At 45.4% G+C, this 20,827-nt stretch overlaps 1 protein-coding gene across 3 annotated transcripts in view; it reads right to left on the bottom strand.

The window, feature by feature from the left end:
* Positions 1–20,827, bottom strand: part of LOC116989472 (hepatocyte nuclear factor 6-like) — a 97,372-nt gene that overhangs the window by 19,379 nt on the left and 57,166 nt on the right. For 2 of the 3 annotated variants that reach the window (XM_033046885.1, XM_033046887.1), the window contains one exon: positions 16,734–16,784. The exons of the other annotated variant lie outside the window; for it this stretch is intronic. In XM_033046885.1, the coding sequence (XP_032902776.1) occupies positions 16,734–16,784 (51 nt within the window). The remainder of the gene's footprint in view (positions 1–16,733; positions 16,785–20,827) is intronic. 3 annotated transcript variants of the gene reach the window in all.

The following is a 20,827-nucleotide window of genomic DNA, read 5'->3' as shown; positions in this document are numbered from 1 at the left end:
AGTCTTACACGGTCCCAGGCCGGTCCATCCAGGACAATATCCATCTGGTCCGGGACCTGGTCTACCTGGCTCAGGAGACCGGTGTACCCACTGCCTTTCTCTCCCTCGACCAGGAGAAGGCTTTTGACAGGGTGGATCACGAGTATCTGTTGAGGACTCTGCGGGCGTTTGGGTTCGGACCGCACTTTGTGTCCCGGATCCGACTTTTATACGCCACCGCAGAGTGCCTCGTGAAAGTCAATGGATCCTTGACGGCCCCCATTCCCTTCCACAGAGGAGTACGTCAGGGATGCCCCATGTCTGGCCAACTGTACGCCATCTGCGTGGAGCCATTCCTTAGTCTGCTTCGGAGGAAGTTGACGGGCATGGTTCTACGCGAGCCGGTCATGGAGGTGGTCCTCTCGGTCTACGCCGATGACGTGCTCCTCATGGTCACCGACCCCGTCGACCTGCAGAGGATGCATGAGTGCCAACGAGTCTTCTCGGCAGCCTCCTCTGCCAGGATCAACTGGGGGAAATGTTCTGGACTCTTGGTGGGTCCCTGGCAGGTGGACTCCCTCCCGGAGGAGATGAGGTATTTCACGTGGAGTACCACACACCTCCTCTACCTGGGAGTCTACCTGAGTCCCGGTGCGGAGACCTGGCTGGCGAACTGGCAGGAGCTGGAGGTGAAAGTCGTCACCCGGCTGGGGCGCTGGGCGGGTCTCCTCAGAGTGCTTTCGTACCGGGGCAGGGTGTTGGTCATTAACCAACTCGTGGCCTCCATGCTCTGGTACAGATTGACCACATTGGTCCCATCAGCCACCTTTGCTGGGATCATCCAGAAGAAGTTGGTGGACTTCTTCTGGGGCAACGGAAAGCACTGGGTCTCTGCAGCGGTCCTGAGTCTCCCGATCGAGGAGGGCGGTCAGTCGCTGGTGTGCATTCGCACCAAGGTGGCGGCTCTCCGCCTCAGGACCTTGCAGAGATACCTGTACTCAGGGCATCCTCCCAGGTGGCACGTGCTGGCAACGCACTTTTTCCAACGGAGCCGCTGCCTTCAAGGAGGTACGCGGATCCCGATGGTGGGGGTCAACCGTGCGGTCCTGATGGGGATGCCTGGCTTCTACAGGGACTTGTTGAGAGTCTGGAACCTGGTTGCCGTTGACCAGGCCCGGGCTTGAGAGCAGCCGGTCCCTGTCCCGCCCCATCGGGTGTCCGGGGGGCTCAAACGTGTGGAGTACTGGTGGTTGAGCAAGCCCCCGCTCAGCCGGAAGTACTCATCGGACCAAGGCGCCGTAATCCATCCCGGGAGCCGGTCCCACACAATTTGAGCCGCCTTTCCTCGACACCCTTCGTCTCCCTCCGAGACGCAGGGAGGCGTGTCCTGTACAGGCTCCTCCTCCACACCCTGCACTTCCTCGCCCTGGTCCACCGTCCGGACACCAAGTGGCGGTCGGTGTTCCCTTCCGGTCGCGAGGGGGGCCCCCGGTGGGGGTCCCTCTACGCAGGGATTCTCCCCCTCTACATTGGGGACCTGGGGTGGAGGGTATTGCACCGAGGTGTTCCCTGCAACCTGTTTCTCTCGCGGTTCACAGACTCGCCAGCCGCCTGCCACTTTTGCGGGCTGGAAGAGACTGTGTACCACGTGTACATGGAGTGCGTGAGGCTGCAGCCACTGTTTCAATACCTAAAGGGGCTGCTCCTTGCCTTCTGGCTGCATTTCTCACCCACCATCCTCATCTTTGGACACCCTGTGCGTAGGGGAGAGGGTAGGGCTGAAGATGTCCTGGTAGGGTTGCTCCTGGGCCTGGCCAAGCTGGCCATCCGCGAGTCACGGCGCCAGACGGTGGAGGGCTCTACCCGAGCCAGCTGCCTGCCCCTTTTCCGGGGATACGTCCGTGCCCGGGTGCGGATGGAAAGGGAATACGCCCTGTCTACGGGCACCCTGAGGGAGTTCCGGGACCGCTGGGCACCGAGGGGGGTTGAATGTATCCTTGACAAGGATTGCAATATAATTGTTTAGCTCGTCTTGTATTATGGTGGTGTTTTGTTTAATTGTATTGTCAATACTATTTTAATATTTTAAAAAATATTTTTTTTTAAAAAAAAAAAAAAAAAAAAAAAAAAAAAAAAAAAAACAGCTGCTGACAACGTTCTACCGCTGCACCACAGAGAGCATACTAACGTATGGCATCTCTGTGTGGTATCTCAGCTGCACGGAGGCGGAGAGGAGAGCTCTTCAGCGCGTCGTCAACAGAGCGCAGAGGATCATCGGGACAGAGCTACCAGCCTTGGAGGGCATCTACCACACGCGGTGCCTCAGGAAGGCCCTCAGCATCCATAAGGACTCATCACACCCCTGCCACGGTCTGTTTCAACTACTTCCCTCCGGCAGACGTTACAAGGCCTTCTACGCCCGAACCTCCAGACTCAGGAACAGTTTCATCCCAAGAGCTATAGCGGCTCTGAACCGGCCCTAATGAGTGCCCCCCCACCCACCCCCTTTGGACAGTCTCCCTCAGATGGTCACGTCAATCAATTCAGCTTGTTTATTTATGTATTGTATTTATTTACCTTTCCTGGACATCAGTGGAGCTGCACACTAAATCTCGTTGCACTGACGTGCAATGACAATAAAAGATATATTATTATTATTATTATTATTAGGGATAAGGGAAACGAGAAGTCTCTCGTTCTAACTTTACCTCTTGTTTCCCTTATCCATAACCAGCCTGAAGAAGGGTCTCGACCCGAAACGTCACCCATTCCTTCTCTCCAGAGATGCTGCCTGGGTCATATAAATAGTCTCTGCAAGAATCAAAATAGATCTTGATTTTATCCATGGAACCGTATGTAGAATTGATGTGCTTTAATGCATTGAGTTTTGTACCTACCATGCAAATCGAACAGTTTCACACCTTTTACACAGCACAGTGGCGTAGCAGTTGAGTTGCTGCCTTCAGCGCCAGAGACCCGGTACGATTATGACTATGGGTTTGCACGTTCTCTCGATGAGTGTGTGGGTTTTCTCTGGGTGCACCGGTTTTCTCCCACATTCCAAAGACATGCAGGTTTGCAGGCTAATTGGCTTCTGTAAATGATCCCTGGTGTGTAGGTGGCGAAACTGGGATAGCATAGAACAAGTGTGAGTGGGTTATTGTTGGTCGGTGCGTACTCGGTGATCTGAAGGGCCTGTTTCCACACTGTGTCATTAAACTAAACTATGTCTAAACTAAACTAAACTAAACTAAACTAAACTAAACTATACTAAACTAAACTAAACTAGACTGGACAAGACTAAACTAAACTAGACTAAACTAAACTAATGTGTAGGAAGGGACTGCAGATGCTAGTTCACACCTAAGATAGGCACAAAATGTTGGAGAAACTCAGCGGGACAGGCAGCATCTCTGGAGAGAAGGAATGGGTGACATTTCGGGTCGAGACAAACCAAACGAAATGATGGGATTTCGATGACGAGTCGTGTTTCTGCACTAAATCAACAGTGGAGTGGTGAAATTCACACAGAAAACATTGTTCTCGACTTCAACAGTGCAGGAGTCCCTCAGCTGAGGTTCTGGACCATTTGCGTATAATAACAAGCACCATTACCTGCAAGATTAGTTTGACAGCGAGTTCTAGCCTATCGTGGTCGTGATAAATGACCAACTCCGCCTGATTATTATTCCTTGGCCTGAGCAGGAGCTCAAAGTCAAAGAAGCATTCATTCATCTTTGCAGAACTTTCAAAGTGAAAAAGGAATTGGATTAGGGCTGGGCCACACAGATTAATGGCTGTGCTTACACGTATCTCAGTCTACTAATGAACACACATTACACTTCACACACCCAAACCTGTTTATATTAAACATGCAGTTCCTGAGAACAGCCAGTTCTGCAATGGACTGTATGGCAAAAAATGTCAAGGTCCATAATATGCATGGATTTAGTTTAGTTTAGTTTTGAGACGTGGAGCATGAAAACCGATTCCATGCCGACCATCGATCACATCATTCACATTAACTCTATGATATCATACTTTCTCACCCAGAGGGCCAATTAACCTACAAATGGTACGTCTTTGGGATGTGGGAGGAAACCCACACAGTCACAGGGAGAATGAGCAAACTCCGTATAGACAACACCCGTAGTCAGTACTGAACCAGGGTCTCTGGCAATCTGAGATGGCAACTCTACCAGCTGTGCCACTGTGCCGATTTCTTGCACCATCGTTTCTACTTTCTAAATATTGATCTCATTCATGCACGGTTAATGATTACAATGTTGTGGTGTTCAATCACATTATAAGAAGAAAATATCAGCAGTTTAGGACCTTACCACTGACATTATTTAGGGGAACATTCATAATGTTGATTTGAATAGTATCAAGGTCAGGCTACACTTGGAATAATATGTACTGTTCTGGCCTCCACATATTTCGGGACGGTGGCACAGCTGGTAGAGCTGCTGTGACCACGTGGGTTTCCTCCGGGCGCTCTGGTTTCCTCCCGCATCCCAAAGACGTGCGGTTTGTGAGTTAGTTGGCCATGATGTGTGGGGAGTGGATGGGAAAGTGGGATAACATAGAACTAGCGTGAATGGGTTATCGACGGATGGCATGGACTCCGTGGGCCGAAGGGCCTGCTTCCATGTTTTATCTTTCTATCAAGCAATTCAATTTATAATCATGATCTAAAGAGGATGGTGAAGTAACAATCTGAGATCCATTTTAAATTGAATTGGATGATATGATAGAAAGGTTTATGGGCATCTCTTGACTCTGGAAGAAAGCCTCTTCATTTAAAGTTATCTTCTGATCTTTTGCAATCGCAATACTCTGTGCAGCAAAGATCTTATAGCGAAGTATAAGATCTTTGCTGTGCAGTTCCATCTGTCTGTAACCCCCCTGGCAGTTCTTTGTTCTTTTCTCTTGTAATTCAATTATAAGGAAGTGAACAAGTAAACTTGTCAAACCGAGGAACAGTTAACTTGTCACTCGTGGAGATTAGAAGTAGAAACAAGGAACTGCAGGTACCGGTTCGCAAAGAAGAGCACAAAGTGCTGGAGTAATTCAGCAGGTCAGGCAGCGTCACTGGAAAACATGGATAGGTGACGTTTCGGGTCAGGAGCTTGCAGCAGACTGATTTTAGGGGAGGAGGGGAGAAAGCTGGAAGAGAGGAGGGGCAGGACAAAGCCAGGCCGCTAACAGGTGAACACAGGTGAGGAGGGGAGGGGAGGGGGGGGGGGTGGTTGGACAAAGGCCAGTGATTAATGAAAGCAGAAGATTTATGACAAAAGGATTGAAGAGATGCGAATTATGAAGTCGGAGGAAGGGGGAGGGGAGAGGGAGAAATAGGTGAGTTTATTGTCATGTGTCCCTGTATAGGACAATGAAATTCTTGCTTTGCTTAAGCACACAGAAAATAGTAGGCATTTACTACAAAACAGATAAATGTGTCCATATACCATGATATAAATATATACACACATGAATTTTGCAAGTCCAGGTGGGGCATAGTGGGTGGGGGAGGGGAGAGGGAGAAATAGGTGCAAGTCCAGGTGGGGCATAGTGGGTGGGGGAGGGGGAGGGGGAGAGAAAGGATGGAGGGGGTGTGAGGGAGAAAGGGTAAGGGGAGGAAGGGGTTTGTTAGAGGTTACCTAAAATTGTAGAATTCAATGTTCATGCCATTGAGTTGTGAGCTACGAAGGTCGGAGATGAGTCTGGAGATTTCTGCACATAAGGCCTTGTGCCAAGTGCTGGAAAATGGATGAGTATACAGTGGATGAGTACTTGATGGTCACGTTGCTATGGTGGGCCAAAAGGCCTGTTTTGTTGCTGTATAACGCTGTGACTATGAACTTTACAACAATTAATGATGAGGCAGGCAACTAAACGCTGTTTTTATCAAGCTAATGGAGCAGCAGATTAATTTGGACAGTGGGCTACTCACCTGAACTAGCTGCATCATTAGTGCATAAATAATATTCAATGTTATCTTTCTTGCCATAATGTTGGCAGCACAAATTGGCCTTCGTTTAAGCAGCCTGCAGTGCAGGGAAGCTTAGAGCATCACACTGTCAATATCCCACAGGGCACAGAGATACCTATAAAGGCAAGGCTTGGGGCAACTAATTGAGTTTAGTTTAGTTTAGTTTAGAGATACAGTGTGGAAGCAGGCCCTTCAGCTCACTGAGTCCCCGCCGACCAGCGATCCCCGCAATCTAACGTTATCCTACACACACCAGGGACAATTTACAATTTGACCAAGATAATTAACCTACAAACCTGTGCGTCTTTGTAGTGTAGGAGGAAACCAGAGGGAAAACCTGGGGAAAACCCATGCATCTCATGGGGAGAAGGTACAGACATAGTCAGGATCGACCCCGGGTCTCTGACGCTGTAAGGCAGCAACTCTACCACTGCGCCAACCTACATCCTCAAATTCTGATGTTGTACATCTGTAACATGCCACCAGAATAGAAAGGCTGAGTGAAATAGAATAGAAATGAAATGCATTTTTGATTGAATAGAAAGATTCACCAGGGAAACAGACCCTTCGGCCCGCTGAGTTCACACCAACCATTGATTGCCCGTTCACAATAGTTCACTCTCATCCGCTCCCTACACACTACACGCAATTTTACAGAGGCCAAAAAAGTGAGCAGGCCCCGCTGGACGGAGCTCCAACACTGGCGATCCTCGACAGGATCCCAAGCTCCACGCTGCGCCTGCTGCTGAAGCTCTGGGGCGGTCTCCGGTAGGAAAGGCTGCGCCAATCCAATTGGTAGGCCGCGAGGGGGGCGAAGATGCGACATGGAGAAAAGACACACCTCTGTCCAGGTAAGTGACTGAAAAACGGTCTCCCCCTATTCCCCCCCACCACCCCCCCACATAAGACATACTGAGAAACATTAAAACATACATTTAGACGCACTAAAAATAACAAAAAAGGTGGAAGGACTGACGAGGTGCTGGCGAAGCAGCCACTGCCACCCGACAAACCTGTACGTGTTCGGAGTGTGGGAGGAAACCGAAGTTCTTGAAGAAACTCCGCGCAGGTCGCGGGGAGAACGTACAAACTTTGTATAGACAAGCACCTGTAGTCAGGATCGAACCCGGGTCTCTGGCGCTGTGAGGCAGCAACTCTACCGCTGCGCCAGTATGTTTACAGACTATCCAAATCCCAGATATTGTTGGAGGTATAGTGTTTTAGACCAGATGTTACAATATGCTAAAGCACCCCGGCTGTTGAAATGAATGTATAAAGAAAATAACCCCACGCCATATTCTCCAAGAAAAACATAAGATTTTTCTGAGAAGATAATCCTTCCGTTTCAATTGACAACATCACTCATTCAATGCAGTTTATAGCCCTTCTCCTTGTTTTTAAAAAATCACATGGGTGGGGAGAGAAATGAAGCAGGTATATCATCACTTTTTTTTTTTTTTTTTCCGTTTTTGTCTTTTTATTTCTTCACGTTTTTCCTATTTCTTTTACTTACCCACTCTTCGACTACACTCATTTGGTAGTTTAGGGGTTCTATTCTTACACATTCACTTCCTCTTTCATTGTCTTTCTTTCTTGCTCTTTCTCTCTTTTTCTATTTCATCTTAGCTAAAATTAAAATTGAAGCTGTATAATAAATGTATTATGTCATACGCCGCGGTTTATACTTTTGTACACTGCTTCTAATAAAAAAAAAAAAAAAAAAATCACATCTCATCGCCAATGAAGCAATCTTGGATTTTTCCAACCATATGAAAAGCCCTGCAAAGATGAAGGACACTTTTTGGAATATGGGTTCAGTTTTAGGTATTCAGACCAAACCTATACAGGTGACACCCACATTACGATGCGCTTGAGATCCCCGGAAACCATCCGTGATACAAAGCCACATCACCGGCCCCTACGAGAACTGTGTCTTTTGGATGCACCGCAGACATGGCTTTTCTTGCACCCGTGTTACGGTGATTGATTTATTAAATTATTTTGATGATTATATCTGTACATATTGTATTTACGGGCCTGTTACGTTGCTGTAAGTAAGAAGCTCGTTGATCTGTTGGCGGTACACATGACAATTAAACACTGAAGGAGGGCCCCGACCTGAAACGTCACCTATCCACGTTCTCCAGAGATGTTGCGGGCTGACCCCGCCGAGTTACTCCAACACTTTGTGCCTTTCTTTGACAATTAAACACTCTTGACTTGACTTGTCAAGAACATGTGAGTTGAAAATAAATTAACACATCAATTCAGTGCAAGTGAATTTTTATTCCGTATCTCAGAGGTTTTGGTGGTGAATTGTGAATTCTAAAAGGATGAATGCCTCTAACGCCAAGCTGATGTAGCGCAGCAGTTGCATGGAGTGCAGTGGAACAGCAGAGCAAATTGTGTAGTGTTGCGGCTGCCAGGAGCAAATATGATGAGATCATTATCACTCCTCTATAAAATTCACTCATGAGCAGCCGACCTAGTAACAATCTGGTGCCAGATTGCCAGCAGATTGAATTGCAAAAATTATACTCTAAAGTCTTGAGACCTAAAACATTGCCTGTCCATACCCTCCACAGATGCTGCCTGGCCAGCTGAGTTACTCGAACACTTTGCGTTTTGCTCAAGATCCCAGCATCTACAGTTCCTTGTGACTCTGTAGTCATATTCTGAGGTCAATTGCAGATTAATTGCTGGGATGACACTGTAGAATTGTCAGATCTTTGTAATTCTCAGTCTGTGAAGAGTCACAGTATCAGCATCTCAAATATCCAGTAGTAAGGTGGAGGCACAAGACTCTTGGAATCTTGAGCAAAACACAAAGTGCTGAACGAACTCAGTTGGTCAGGCAGCATCTACAGAACAAGTCTACAGGTGGCATTTCGTGTCAGGACCCTTCTTTAGCCCTGATGTCACAATAGACAATAGATAATAGACAATAGGTGCAGGAGCAGGCCATTTGGCCCTTCGAGCTGATCATCCCCAGTTTCTGCCTTCTCCCCATATCCCCTGACTCCGCTATTTTTAAGAGCCCTATCTAGCTCTCTCTTGAAAGCATCCAGAGAACCTGCCCCCACCGCCCTCTGAGGCAGAGAATTCCACAGACTCACCACTCTCTGTGAGAAAAAGTGTTTCCTCCTCTCCGTTCTAAATGGCTTACTCCTTATTCTTAAAATTACCCGACTAATCCCTCCACGGAATCAGCCTGAAGAAGGGTCCCGACCAGAAATGTTGCCTGTCCATTCCCACCCCAGATGCTACCTGGCCCACTGAGTTCCCCCTGCACTAGTTAGTATTTTACACAGTGGTAATCTACAAGGTTTCAATCTTCAAACCTCGATTTGAACGTTGCAGCTATATTGTGAAATCTATTGTGAAATGTGAAAATAGGATGTGGCCAGGACTCGATTAAGTTGTCAGGACTCGAGGATCTGAGCCAAAGGGAGGCATTGGGAAGGAGGGGAATGTAGTCCTCGGAGTGCAGAAGGATCAGCAGCGATATATGAAATGTATAAAATCATAAGGGGCATAGATAGAGTAAATACATTGTGTCTTTTTTCCAGGGTTGCAACATTAAGAACTGGAAGACATAGGTTTAAGGTGAGAGAGGGGAGATTTAATAGGAAACTGAAGGGCAACTGTTTTTACACAGATGGTAATAGGTATATGGAACGAGCTGCCGGAGGAGGTAGTTGAGGCAGGTACTATTGCACCATTTAAAAAGCATTTGGACAGATACATGATAGGAAAGGATTATGGGCCAAAGGTGGGTAAATGGGACCAGCATAGATGAGACATCTTGGAGAGTGTGGACGAGTTGGGCCGAAGGGCCTGATTCTGTACAGCATGACTCTATGACTTCAAGTATGATGAGCGTATGATAGATTCAATATGAAACAAAGCATTGCAAATATGTTCATGCATTTACACTGAATGTGATGAAGTTGCTGTGACTTTGTAATCCATTTGTCCTCCCATCTCTTCTGCAGCTTGGTTCATACTGTCCGTACACTCCTAGCTGCTAGCCATCTGACTTTTCTTCAGTAGTGCATGCAGGTACGAAGTTCTCTCCATTGATCTAAGATGGCACCCAAGCCAGACAACTCTGCGTGTGCTGGTCGCAGACGTGGATCTGCAATCATGCATCTGCAATCGCTCCACTCTATTAAATCTGTACTCCATCAGATTCCCATTATTCCCTTTGCCATGTATCTGTACACTGTGGATGGCTGAATTGTAATCACGTATTGTCGTTCCGCTGACGGGTTAGCACGCAACAAAAGCTTTTCACGGCACACATGACAGTAAACCAAACTCAAAACTCAAACTCAGATTATTTGGATTTCATGCTTGTAACAATACTCTTACTAGACTGAGCACAAACAGTACGCCTCCAACAGCAAGTTGGGCCGAAGGGCCTGTTTCCATGCTGTACGGCTCTATGAGTTGGAAATATATATTAGATAAGCATGAGGTTGACTTAAACAAGATTGGCCTTGATGCATGTTTTGTGCCGCGCAAAATTTCAGTAATGTCAAGCCTTTGACTCAATGCATTAACTCAGAAGTGAAGTTCGGAAACACGTCTCCATATAAGAGCTGGCGAGTCTGGCACTGATGAAGATTTACTGACTTAAAACATGAACTGTTTCTTTCTTAATGGAACACCACCTGTCCTGCTGAGTATTTGCAAATCTCTCAATTTTATTTTAAGCAATTTCACATTACTTCCTTATCCAGACCCTCCTCGGAGTCTGATAATAAACGCTACCATTGTGTTTTATCAGTGGATCTCTCTGGACATAGATATCATGCAGAATAAATCTTCTGTGCTCCTGCAGTTAGAACGGATCTCAAAGACTTGCTTTGGCCAAAAATAATGGCACAATGTAAACAAACCATATTGTCCCAGACCACAGGTTTGATACTAACATCAAGTATGGCAGAAGATATTATGCCAATGTTGGCAGTAAAATTAACCTCCCATAACTAATGTTTTTTTACTGCTGCATTATCGAGACAAAATTGGTACATTTGTCTCATACCTCAATCACAAGCTAATTAATTGTTTAGTTTTTAGTTTAGAGGTACAGCATGGAAACAGGCCCTTCGGTCCCCTGAGTCCGCACCGACCAGCGATCCCCGCACATTAACACTACCCTACACACACTCTAGGGCCAATTTACACTTATACCAAGTATACAAACCCAAGCCAATTAACCTACAAACCTGTACGTCTTTGGAGTGTGGGCGGAAACCGAAGATCTCGGAGAAAGCCCTAGTGGTCACGGGGAGAACGTACAAACTCCATACAGACAGCACCCATAGTCAGGATCGAACACGGGTCACTGGCGCTGCAAGCGCTGGAAGGCAGCAACTCTACCGCTGTGCCACAGTTGCTATATTTATAAGCATCTTTCAGTTTGCAAGCATCATTGTCTTTATCTATTAAAGATTCTGTATTTATATACTTCAGTTCAACCAAAGAATAATATCTGTTTATAAAATATCATCTACATTTAACAGAAACAGCTTATCGCCCACATGCCAGATAGAGACTGTATACCATTTGTGTAAGAAATGGAGATACAGTACTTTATAGTTGGCAATTGTGTATGTGCCTTCACTTCCCCTCATTACATTTCAATGTACGACCCTTCTATCATGCATGACCACAGCCTGTCGTGTATTCCACCCTTGACACATCTGTTCTGATCAATCTAGAGTCGTGTCAATTGTACAGCACTGGTACAGACAAGTGAACTGCCATAAAACATAGAACACGGAACAGTACAGCACAAGAACAGGATCTTCAGTCCACAATGTCTGTGCCGAGATTACCTGCCTGCAAGTAATCAATATCCCTCCATTCCCTGCGTATCCACATGCCTATCCAAAAGTCTCTTGAATGCCACTATCGTATCTGCCACCACCACCCAACCTTGGCAGCGCGTTCCAGGCACTCACTATGTAAAAAACTTGCCCCGCACATCTCCTTTAAACTTTGCTCATCTGTAATTCTTTAATGTGTCGTACGAAACTAATAGTTACAGATGTAATATCATTTGGGGGATATTACAAATAAGAAATCTGAGTACAACAATGATTTTCCTATATTTAATAGATTTTAAAAGAACTGTAAACTACTATTTTTTCCAGGTATTTTCTAAAAGTCCCTCAAGTACTTTAGGTTGTGTTTTTAAAGAGGATTGTCAAGAAATTTGATTGCATAATGTTGCTCACTTCATCGAATATCACTGCACCTTAATTGGTACAAGTGACAATTAAAAAAAATGTTGAACCTTTGAAAGTCATTTTTCTTCAGAGCAAATGTAATGTGAACATGTCCAAGTTATTTTGTGCAATTTTCACAATTCAACCCGGGGCTTCTTGACATGAATAAAGTTTACGTCCCTGTCATGGTTTGTGGGTTGCAGTGCATCTGATGAAACCATTCATGTATCATTGCAGGGGAACTTGGATCATGCATCACGGTAAGGTTCATTGCTGAAAATTCCAGGGATAACCTGATTTAGTTTAGTCAAGCTTTGAGATACAGCGCGGAAACAGGCCCTTCGACCCACTAAGTCCGCACCAACCAGCGATCCCCGCACATTAACACTGCCCAACACACACACTAGGGAGAGTTTACATTTATACCAAGCCAATTAACCTACCGTGTAATGCCGCTGTGCCACTGTACGTCTTTGGTATACGGAAAGAAACCGAAGATCTCGGAGCAAACCCACGCGATCATGGGGAGAACGTACAAACTCCGTACAGACATCACCTGAAGTCAGGTCTGAACCCGGATCTCTGGCACCTTCGGCCCACCAAGTCCACACCAACCAGCGATCACCCGCACACTAGTTCTATGTCCTGCACACTAGTGACAATTTACAGAAGCCAATTAACCTACAAACCTGCACGGGTTTGGAATGTGGGTGGAAACCAGAGCACCCGTACAAAACCCACGAGGTCCGAGGGTGAATGCTACAGCATCCACTCAGGCAGCATCCATTGACAGGATCGAACCAGGGTGTCTGGTGCTGTAATGCCGCTGTGCCACTGAGGTCTTCCCAACTTCCCAGTGAAGTGGTGGACTGCAAAACCTTCAGATAATCCCTTCTTTCCCGTACATCCTTCTGCCACCACACAACCCAGGACTCTGGCACAATGAGGCAGCTGTCCTACCAGCTGCGCCACGGCGCCACCCCTAATGTATCTGTGATGATAGAATGGATTCGGCTGCTGAGAGGATAATGAACCTTCAAATCCGCACGTCTTTGGGATGTGGGTGGAAATCGGAGCACCTGTAGGACATCCCACGCAGTCACACGGAGATGGTGCAAACTCCACACAGACAACACCTGAGATCAGGATCAAACCCGGGTTTCTGGCACCCAGCAGCTGGACCACTGTGCTACCATTGTTGATGCTACAGATATAAATCAACCTTTGGGTCATTCACGAGACACTGGGTCCAATGACTGGAACAGTCACTGCCTTTCCCTCACATCTCATTTATTCTAAGCTAGACAGGAAATGCTGGAGTAACTCAGCGGGACAGGCGGCATCCGAGAGAAGGAATGGGTGACGTTTCGGGTCAAGACCCTTCTTCAGACTTCTATAGTTCAGTCTGAAGAAGGGTCTCCATCTAAAACGTCACCCGTTCCCAGAGATTCTGCCTGTCCCGCTGAGTTACTCCAGCGATTTTGTGTCTGTCTTCGGTTTTAAACCAGCATCTGCAATTCCTTACTACACATCTCATTCGACCTTTTGGGTGAACCCGAGTTTATAGGCCGGTGTGTTTTCAACATAAAATCTTTTATTACGTATAACGGCGTCAGAGATAAAATATTACACTCTCTGCCTCTTTGTTGTGTAGTCCTGTTCGCCATAATTAGAAAAAAAAATCAATATCAGAGCCAGCCTCTCTGACAAAAAAAAAGACATGCTTGTCAGCATTAGAAGCCACGGCTTTTTGCATCACCAGCAGATGAAGCCAAATGTTTTGCTTTTTTAGAGAAAATACTCGTCTGTACTATTGTACCGGGTCTTCTGTGCATGGTTGCAGTTCACTGATCAGGCCAGCCCTGCATGTAAATAATTCATAACTGCAACAGGCAGCAACTAATCTCATTGTCGACAAGATATTTTATTCCATTAAACAATGCGCAGGTCAGCCATTGCTTATCGAGTCCCGCACATCAATAAATAACGAGCCGATTTATTTTTACTTCATTCCTTTATTTTGCTGCTCTAAACCGGGGGGAGAGCAGAATCCTGACCCAGATCATTTGCGGAAACAGACTCTGTCTGTCTGCTCGCTCCACATAATTCAAGCCCCCCAGTCCCACTAACATCGTTGTGTGTCTTTTCTACACTCTCACCAGTGTGTTGCCAATTGTTCTGAGATAATTCACTGGTTAAAAATACTACGCAGTCATCTCAGCCGCCCTGCAATCCGTCTGAAGAAGGGTTCCGACCTGAAACGTCACCTATCCGTGTTCCCCTGGGATGCTGAGATACTGCAACATTTTGTGCCTTTCTCAGGTCATCTCACCACATTGCCACTGAATTCATTCTAGTCGACTCAATGGAACTGGATTTCAAAAGCAGAATCCAATAAATTGCATCCTAATCCCCCCAACCATGGTCCATTCAACCATTATGGAATTGAAGACACATGTATCCAGATATAAATACATACAGATCTTCTGCACATAGTTCGTCTTGTCTTAGCAACGTAAATGATCTTTTCTAATTTGATCGATTGAAATGACTGAAAGATACGGTACGGAAACAGTCCCTTTGGCCCACTGAGTCCAGGACGGTGATCGATCACCCGTTCAGGAGCAATTTAAAGAGGGCCAATAAACCTACATACCCCAACGTATTTGGGATGTGGGAGGAAACTGGGGCACCCGGTGAAAATGCACACTGTCGCAAGGAGAACGTGCACACTCCACAAAGACAGCATCCAAGGTCAGGATCAAACCCGGGTCTCTGGTGCTATGAGGCAGCAGCACTACCAGCTGCATCACTGTGCCGCCTCCAACTTATTTATGATGACGGAATCGATTTTCTGCTGGCGACTGTGATAATTCTCAAGGCCACATGTCCCCATGTGTTATGTCATGCACCAAGGAAGGTTTTTGTAGACACCAGCACGGTGGTGCAGCGGTAGAGTTGTTGCCTTACAGCAACAGAGACCCGGGTTGGATCCTGACTACAGGTGCTTGTCTGTACAGAGTTTTTATGTTCTCCCCGTGACCTGTTTGGATTTTCTCCGGGTGCTGGTTTTCTCCCACATCTCCAAAGATGTACAGGTTTGTTGGTCAATTGGCTTAGTATATAATGAAAAATTGTCCCTAATGTGTATAGAATGGAGTTAGTGTGCGGGGATCAGTGGGCCGAAGGGCCTGTTTCTGCGCTGTATCTCTAAACTAGACCATTGTGCATTTGGATGTTTGTTAATCAATGGTGTGCTCTGTATAATAATGGCATGGTAGATGAGCAGGGACATGGAAGTATTATTTGAGCGGCAATATTAGCTGTTCAAACTATATTTATCTAAGCATGGTGCGTTTGGGCAGTAACATGCCAAATGCTGTGGGTTTTGAGATGGCTGGTATTTACTGAAGAAGGATCTCGACCCGAAACATCACCCATTCCTTCTCTCCAGAGATGCTGCCTGTCCTGCTGAGTTACTCCAGCTTTTTGTGTCTACAGTGTTAATGGTTTTCCCCATGCCATATGTGGCAATGATTGTGCGTTAAGGGATACTTGCGCGAAAGACATCTGATTTGAATCTCTACATCTCTTGATGAACTAAACCTGATCATAGCCTGTGATGTGTCCACAAACAGACAGGAGAGTGAGCTGTACCTTTCATGAAACGGAATGAAGCACGGATGGGCTAGGCAGTCAGAACTTGTTTTCCCCAGGGTGGAAATGTCAAAAAACAGAGGGCATAGTTTTAAGATGAGAGGGGCAAAGCATAACGAAGATGTGCGGGAAAAACATTACAGAGAGTGGTGAGCGCCTGAAGGCAGATATGATTGTGGTGTTTGAGAGGCTGTTAGACTGGCACATTGATATGTAGGGAATGGATTTGGATCACATGAAGGTGATTTAGCCGCATCATATTTGGCAAGGACATTGTGGGCTGAAGGGGCTGTTCCTCTGTTGTACTGTTCTATATTCTATGAAGACTTTAGTTGAAAGTTACAAATTGTAAGTTAGCCAACATGCGGATCAGATGGACGGTATCCAGTGGGCATATAAGATGTTAGAATGGTCAGTTGTGAAAATCCTGCATCTTCATCATGCAAGGTTTCCTTTAATAAAAATACTTACCTCCTTGAGAGGAAGGCTGAGGAGTATGATGCGAAAACCTAGAAGAGTCCTAAGGATCCTGAAGGTTTATTCGGTAAAGTATAAACAACATGTGTAATTTCTCATTATATCATTGAAGTCTGGTCTGGTCTGGTCTGGTCTGGTCTGGTCTGGTCTGATCTGGTCTGATCTGGGCAACAATAAAACTGGTTGGACGACAGGATTGGTTTAGAGGTGAACCAGCCCAATGTGAACATTAGTTCATAAGTTCATAAGTCATGGGAGCAGAAGTAGGCCATTCGGCCCATCGAGTCTACTCAGCCATTCAATCGTGGCTGACCTATCTTTGCTCTCTCAACCCCATTCTCCTGCCTTCTCCCCGTAGCCCTTGACGCCCTTACCAACATCTGCCGTACCTTTCATCTCTACCGTGGAGGATTTTAAATCCTGTCGGCCCACTCTTCCGGCTGGTCATCAGCGTACAGTGTGAGCAGTCACGTACAGGAGGAAGGACGAGAAGAGGGAAACAAAATTAGTGACAGCAAAGTTTAGCTTGTACATAAAATAAAGGTTGTATCTGCACACAATGAACACAAGACAGGAAACGACCATTTAATACCCTCAGTAATGCCATACTGTTTATTTCATCGTAATGAAGGAACATGTCTGTATTTAGCATATCGCTGCTAAACAGCATTGCACATCACTTTTCATTTAAATATGGTTGTCTTAATTAAAGGAAAGAAATAATATTTATGTGGCACACTCCGTAGGATCCCCATAAAACTAATTCCATTTGATGTTTCACTTGAAAGTCCGTCGCACCCACTTTGCTGGAAGGTTCACCAGCTCAAACTATTAGCAATTTGTCTTTTTTTAAATAAATAATTCCTACCATTGACTCTTTAAGATTAATTTGAAGACTAATATCTTTGCTGTGCTGGCTTTGTGTTCCAAGGCTGACTAGGCTAACCACCAAACGTCCCCAACATAATGTGTATGCTATGACTTAAAGATGATTAGATTATTTCCCATCCGATATATGCGTTTCACCTGCCTTACTATCCATGTTTAATTTCCTCTGATGCTTTTTTTTATCACACTCTGCAATACCAACCCTGTCCCTATAAAACAAAACTAAAGGATTAATCTGTCTAGGAAAAAAAAGATTAATATTTAAATTATAAAAATAAGCTTTGATATAATAACTGTGAACAATATGCTTGCCTCATATAGTCACTTTGCATACGTAAAGCCTATATATATATATTTTTGATATATGACAGGCTGACCCCAAGTGCAATGTGGGTGAGTTGAAAGAGCACGGGTTGTTATGGACAATTGCTCGCTGATCTTTGAAGAAAAATACACCTGATATTTACAGTGGTTGGTGGACATTTGCCTTCAGCCCTGACGATTCTCACTCAGATCACATCCACTGAACCAGGGAAGACATCTTGCGGTTCTATTGTGAAAGCGATTGTTTCCAGATTTGGAAAATTGGAAAAATTGAGACATTTCCTTTAATATTTCACAACAGTCCTTTCACCAGGACTTGAGAACTAACCAATCATTTGCTCTCCCAAGACACTTGGACGGTTACATGGATAGGAAAGGTTTTGAAGGTATTGTACCTGCCTCACCTACCACCTCTGGCAGCTCATTCCATATACCCGCCACCCTCTGAGTGAAAATGTTGCCCCACAGTTTTTCTATTAAATCTTGCCCTTCTCACCTTAAACCTCTGTCCCTTTCTTTTTGATTCCCCTGCCCTGCGTAAAAAACTTTGGGCATTCGCCCTCTCCATTTCCCCCTTGATTTTATCATTCCCCCTCATGTTATTTTTCTCTCTCTCGTTGTGTAATACTATTGATGAGGATTTGCCCTGGTAAGATTTGTTGGCAAATGCTTCATTTATTCATTGTACAACTGATAATTTTAAGCCTCATAATAGGATATTATTCTCATATGTTTGTCATACCTTTTAGGCATATTATGTTAAACTATCCGGTTATTATAAAAAAAAATGAATGCCCAGGTTAGAATAATGGAAAGAAGTTGGAATAACCACAAAGTATTTGCTTGATAATTATCTTTTCTTTTCATTTGCTCTTAATAATTTCATGCTCTTTTTGCTAACCTAACTGCTGTACCTTAATTTGTGTTCAAGCATACAATGAATGGTAGCTTGCTTTCTTTTAAAGACCTACCCTTTCTATTTTTCACTGCAAGCAAATCCAACTCCATCAACAGCCTCATGGCACCAGAGGCCCCAGTTTGAACCTGACCTCACATTCTGGCTGTGTGGAGTTTGCACTTTTTCTGTGACTGCGTGGGTTTTTACCAGGTGCTCCGGTTTCCTCCCACACCCCAAATGACGTGCAGATTTTTAGGTTAATTTTTAGGTTTAGGACTCTCTAAATAGCCCGTTAATCGTGTTAAGGAAGAGATTGCAAAAATGCAATAACATAAATCTAGTGTGACCAGGTGATAGATGGTCGTAGTGCACTCGGTGGGCTGATGGGCCTGTTGCCTTGCTGCATCTTGCAATCCGCCAGTCAACTTAGAATGAAACATTAGCCACCCCCTCAATTTTAATTATAGAAATGTATTTTTTAATGGTGCTGACCAAAGCAGATGAAATGGGTTGAAATAGAGCAGATTAACTTGCTGACATGTGCAAAGGATACAATGATTTCCCATCATAGTGTGGAAATAAAAGATGAAGAGGGATAGGTTTACTTTGCTTAAATGTAGGCAGCCACGGCAGTTTGCTACAAAGCTATAAGCAAACCACCAGACCCATTGAGTGCCTTAGTACTTCCACACACATTCACACACAAACCATTCATTGTGATTTCCCATCTTACTGGAGTGGAGTGATCAAAGGGGGAGAGAATATAGAAGAGTACAGCACAGGAACAGGCCCTTCAGCCCACAATGTCTCTGCTGACCATTATGTCAAATTAAACTAGCCCGATCTGCCTGCACATGATCAGTGATTGTTCCCTGCCTGTCTGTATAAATGCCTCTGTAACTTTGTTTATGTATCTGCTTGTATGCTTCCTGCTCACAGTTGACCTTCCAGAGTGCAACACCTCATACATGTCCAGATTAAACTCTATCAAACATTTCTCCAGCCATATCTCCAACTGATCTATATATTCTGCTGCATCCTTTGACAACCTTCATCACTCTCCACAGCTCCAACAGTCTTCTGCCAACTTAGTAATCAACCCTTCCACATATGTGTCCAAACCATTGACATACACGCCACAAACAAGAAGTGGTGGGCAAGGATTATGATGAGGATACAGGTAGTTGATTGAGTAGAGAGAGCGAGGGGGAGAGCGGATTCAGAGGAAATGATCCGCTGGGTGGAACGTGGAGGGTGTAATTTGGGGCTTAAAGTGGCGTGGATAAACAGCGGAAAATACTGCGGGGGTGGAGGTTAGTGAGATGTTTGGGACATGGTGGAAGATTCAGAAGGGTTGGGAAAAATAATTGTAGCGGTTTGGGAACAGACATGGATTATGATGATCAGGAGCAAGTGGGTTAAGGAGCGGAATGAACAAGAAGTGTTTTTTGGGGGGGGGGGGGGGGGGGGAGAGATACGGTTGGGGTCAGGATGTTGACCAGATGATCAAATTATCAAATTGCTGTAGATTGATCGGAGGGAAAGCAGTGTGGGCTTGGGGTGGGATTCAAGGACCCATGAAGGATATCAGAGAGAAATCAGAAGAGAGTGAATCCGTCTCTGGGCTTGGAATGTTTTGGGGGAGGTTTTTTTTTTTAACAGAAAGCAGGAACGTACCTTAAGGAAAAGTGACCATCTTGGAAAAGCCTTCACTGCTGGTCTCACCGGCAACAGTCTTTGAGTCTTTGTGGGGATGGGGTGGACAGTAATGGTGGAACCCCAATTTCTCCCCATTGTCCAAGGCAGACATTGTTTGTCGTTGAGTTTATATCAGTAGACAATCATGCAAGTGACCGCTGTACAACAACTGGTATCACTACAAGTCCAGGGACCTCTATGTAAGTGTATGGCACACCCACAGGGGACCCCGTTACCTCTGGAGGAGAGCTAAGCAGTACTCAATCACGTTTGACAATCCACTTAATTTTTTTTCACGCTTGTGAACCCAGGTAAATTACAGCTAAACTGCTGTCATTTAACCCTGCCGAGGAAAACATCTGAGTCTGTAGATGCGTCCCGACCCAAAGCATCGTTTGTCCATTCCCTCCACAGATGCTGCATGACCCGCTGACTTCCTCCAACCCTTTGTGTTTTGTCCAAGATCAAATCACAGCTTAGAAGGAAGTGCACACTTCTTCGTTGTGTGCTTGCTGGACCATTAAGATGCAGTCAGTTGGGGAAGGGGAGGGTGGGGGTAGTTAGTAATCAATATTGGAAGCCACTGAATTGAAGAATGATTGCCACACTGTTAACCTTCCAACCTTACAGATGCTCAGCCATTATTTTGTGAACCAAAGACATTAAGGGGTATAG

This window comes from Amblyraja radiata, chromosome 29 (genome assembly GCF_010909765.2).
Source record: "Amblyraja radiata isolate CabotCenter1 chromosome 29, sAmbRad1.1.pri, whole genome shotgun sequence".
Classification (NCBI taxonomy): domain Eukaryota; kingdom Metazoa; phylum Chordata; class Chondrichthyes; order Rajiformes; family Rajidae; genus Amblyraja; species Amblyraja radiata.
This window is presented reverse-complemented; position numbering and strand designations above follow the sequence as displayed.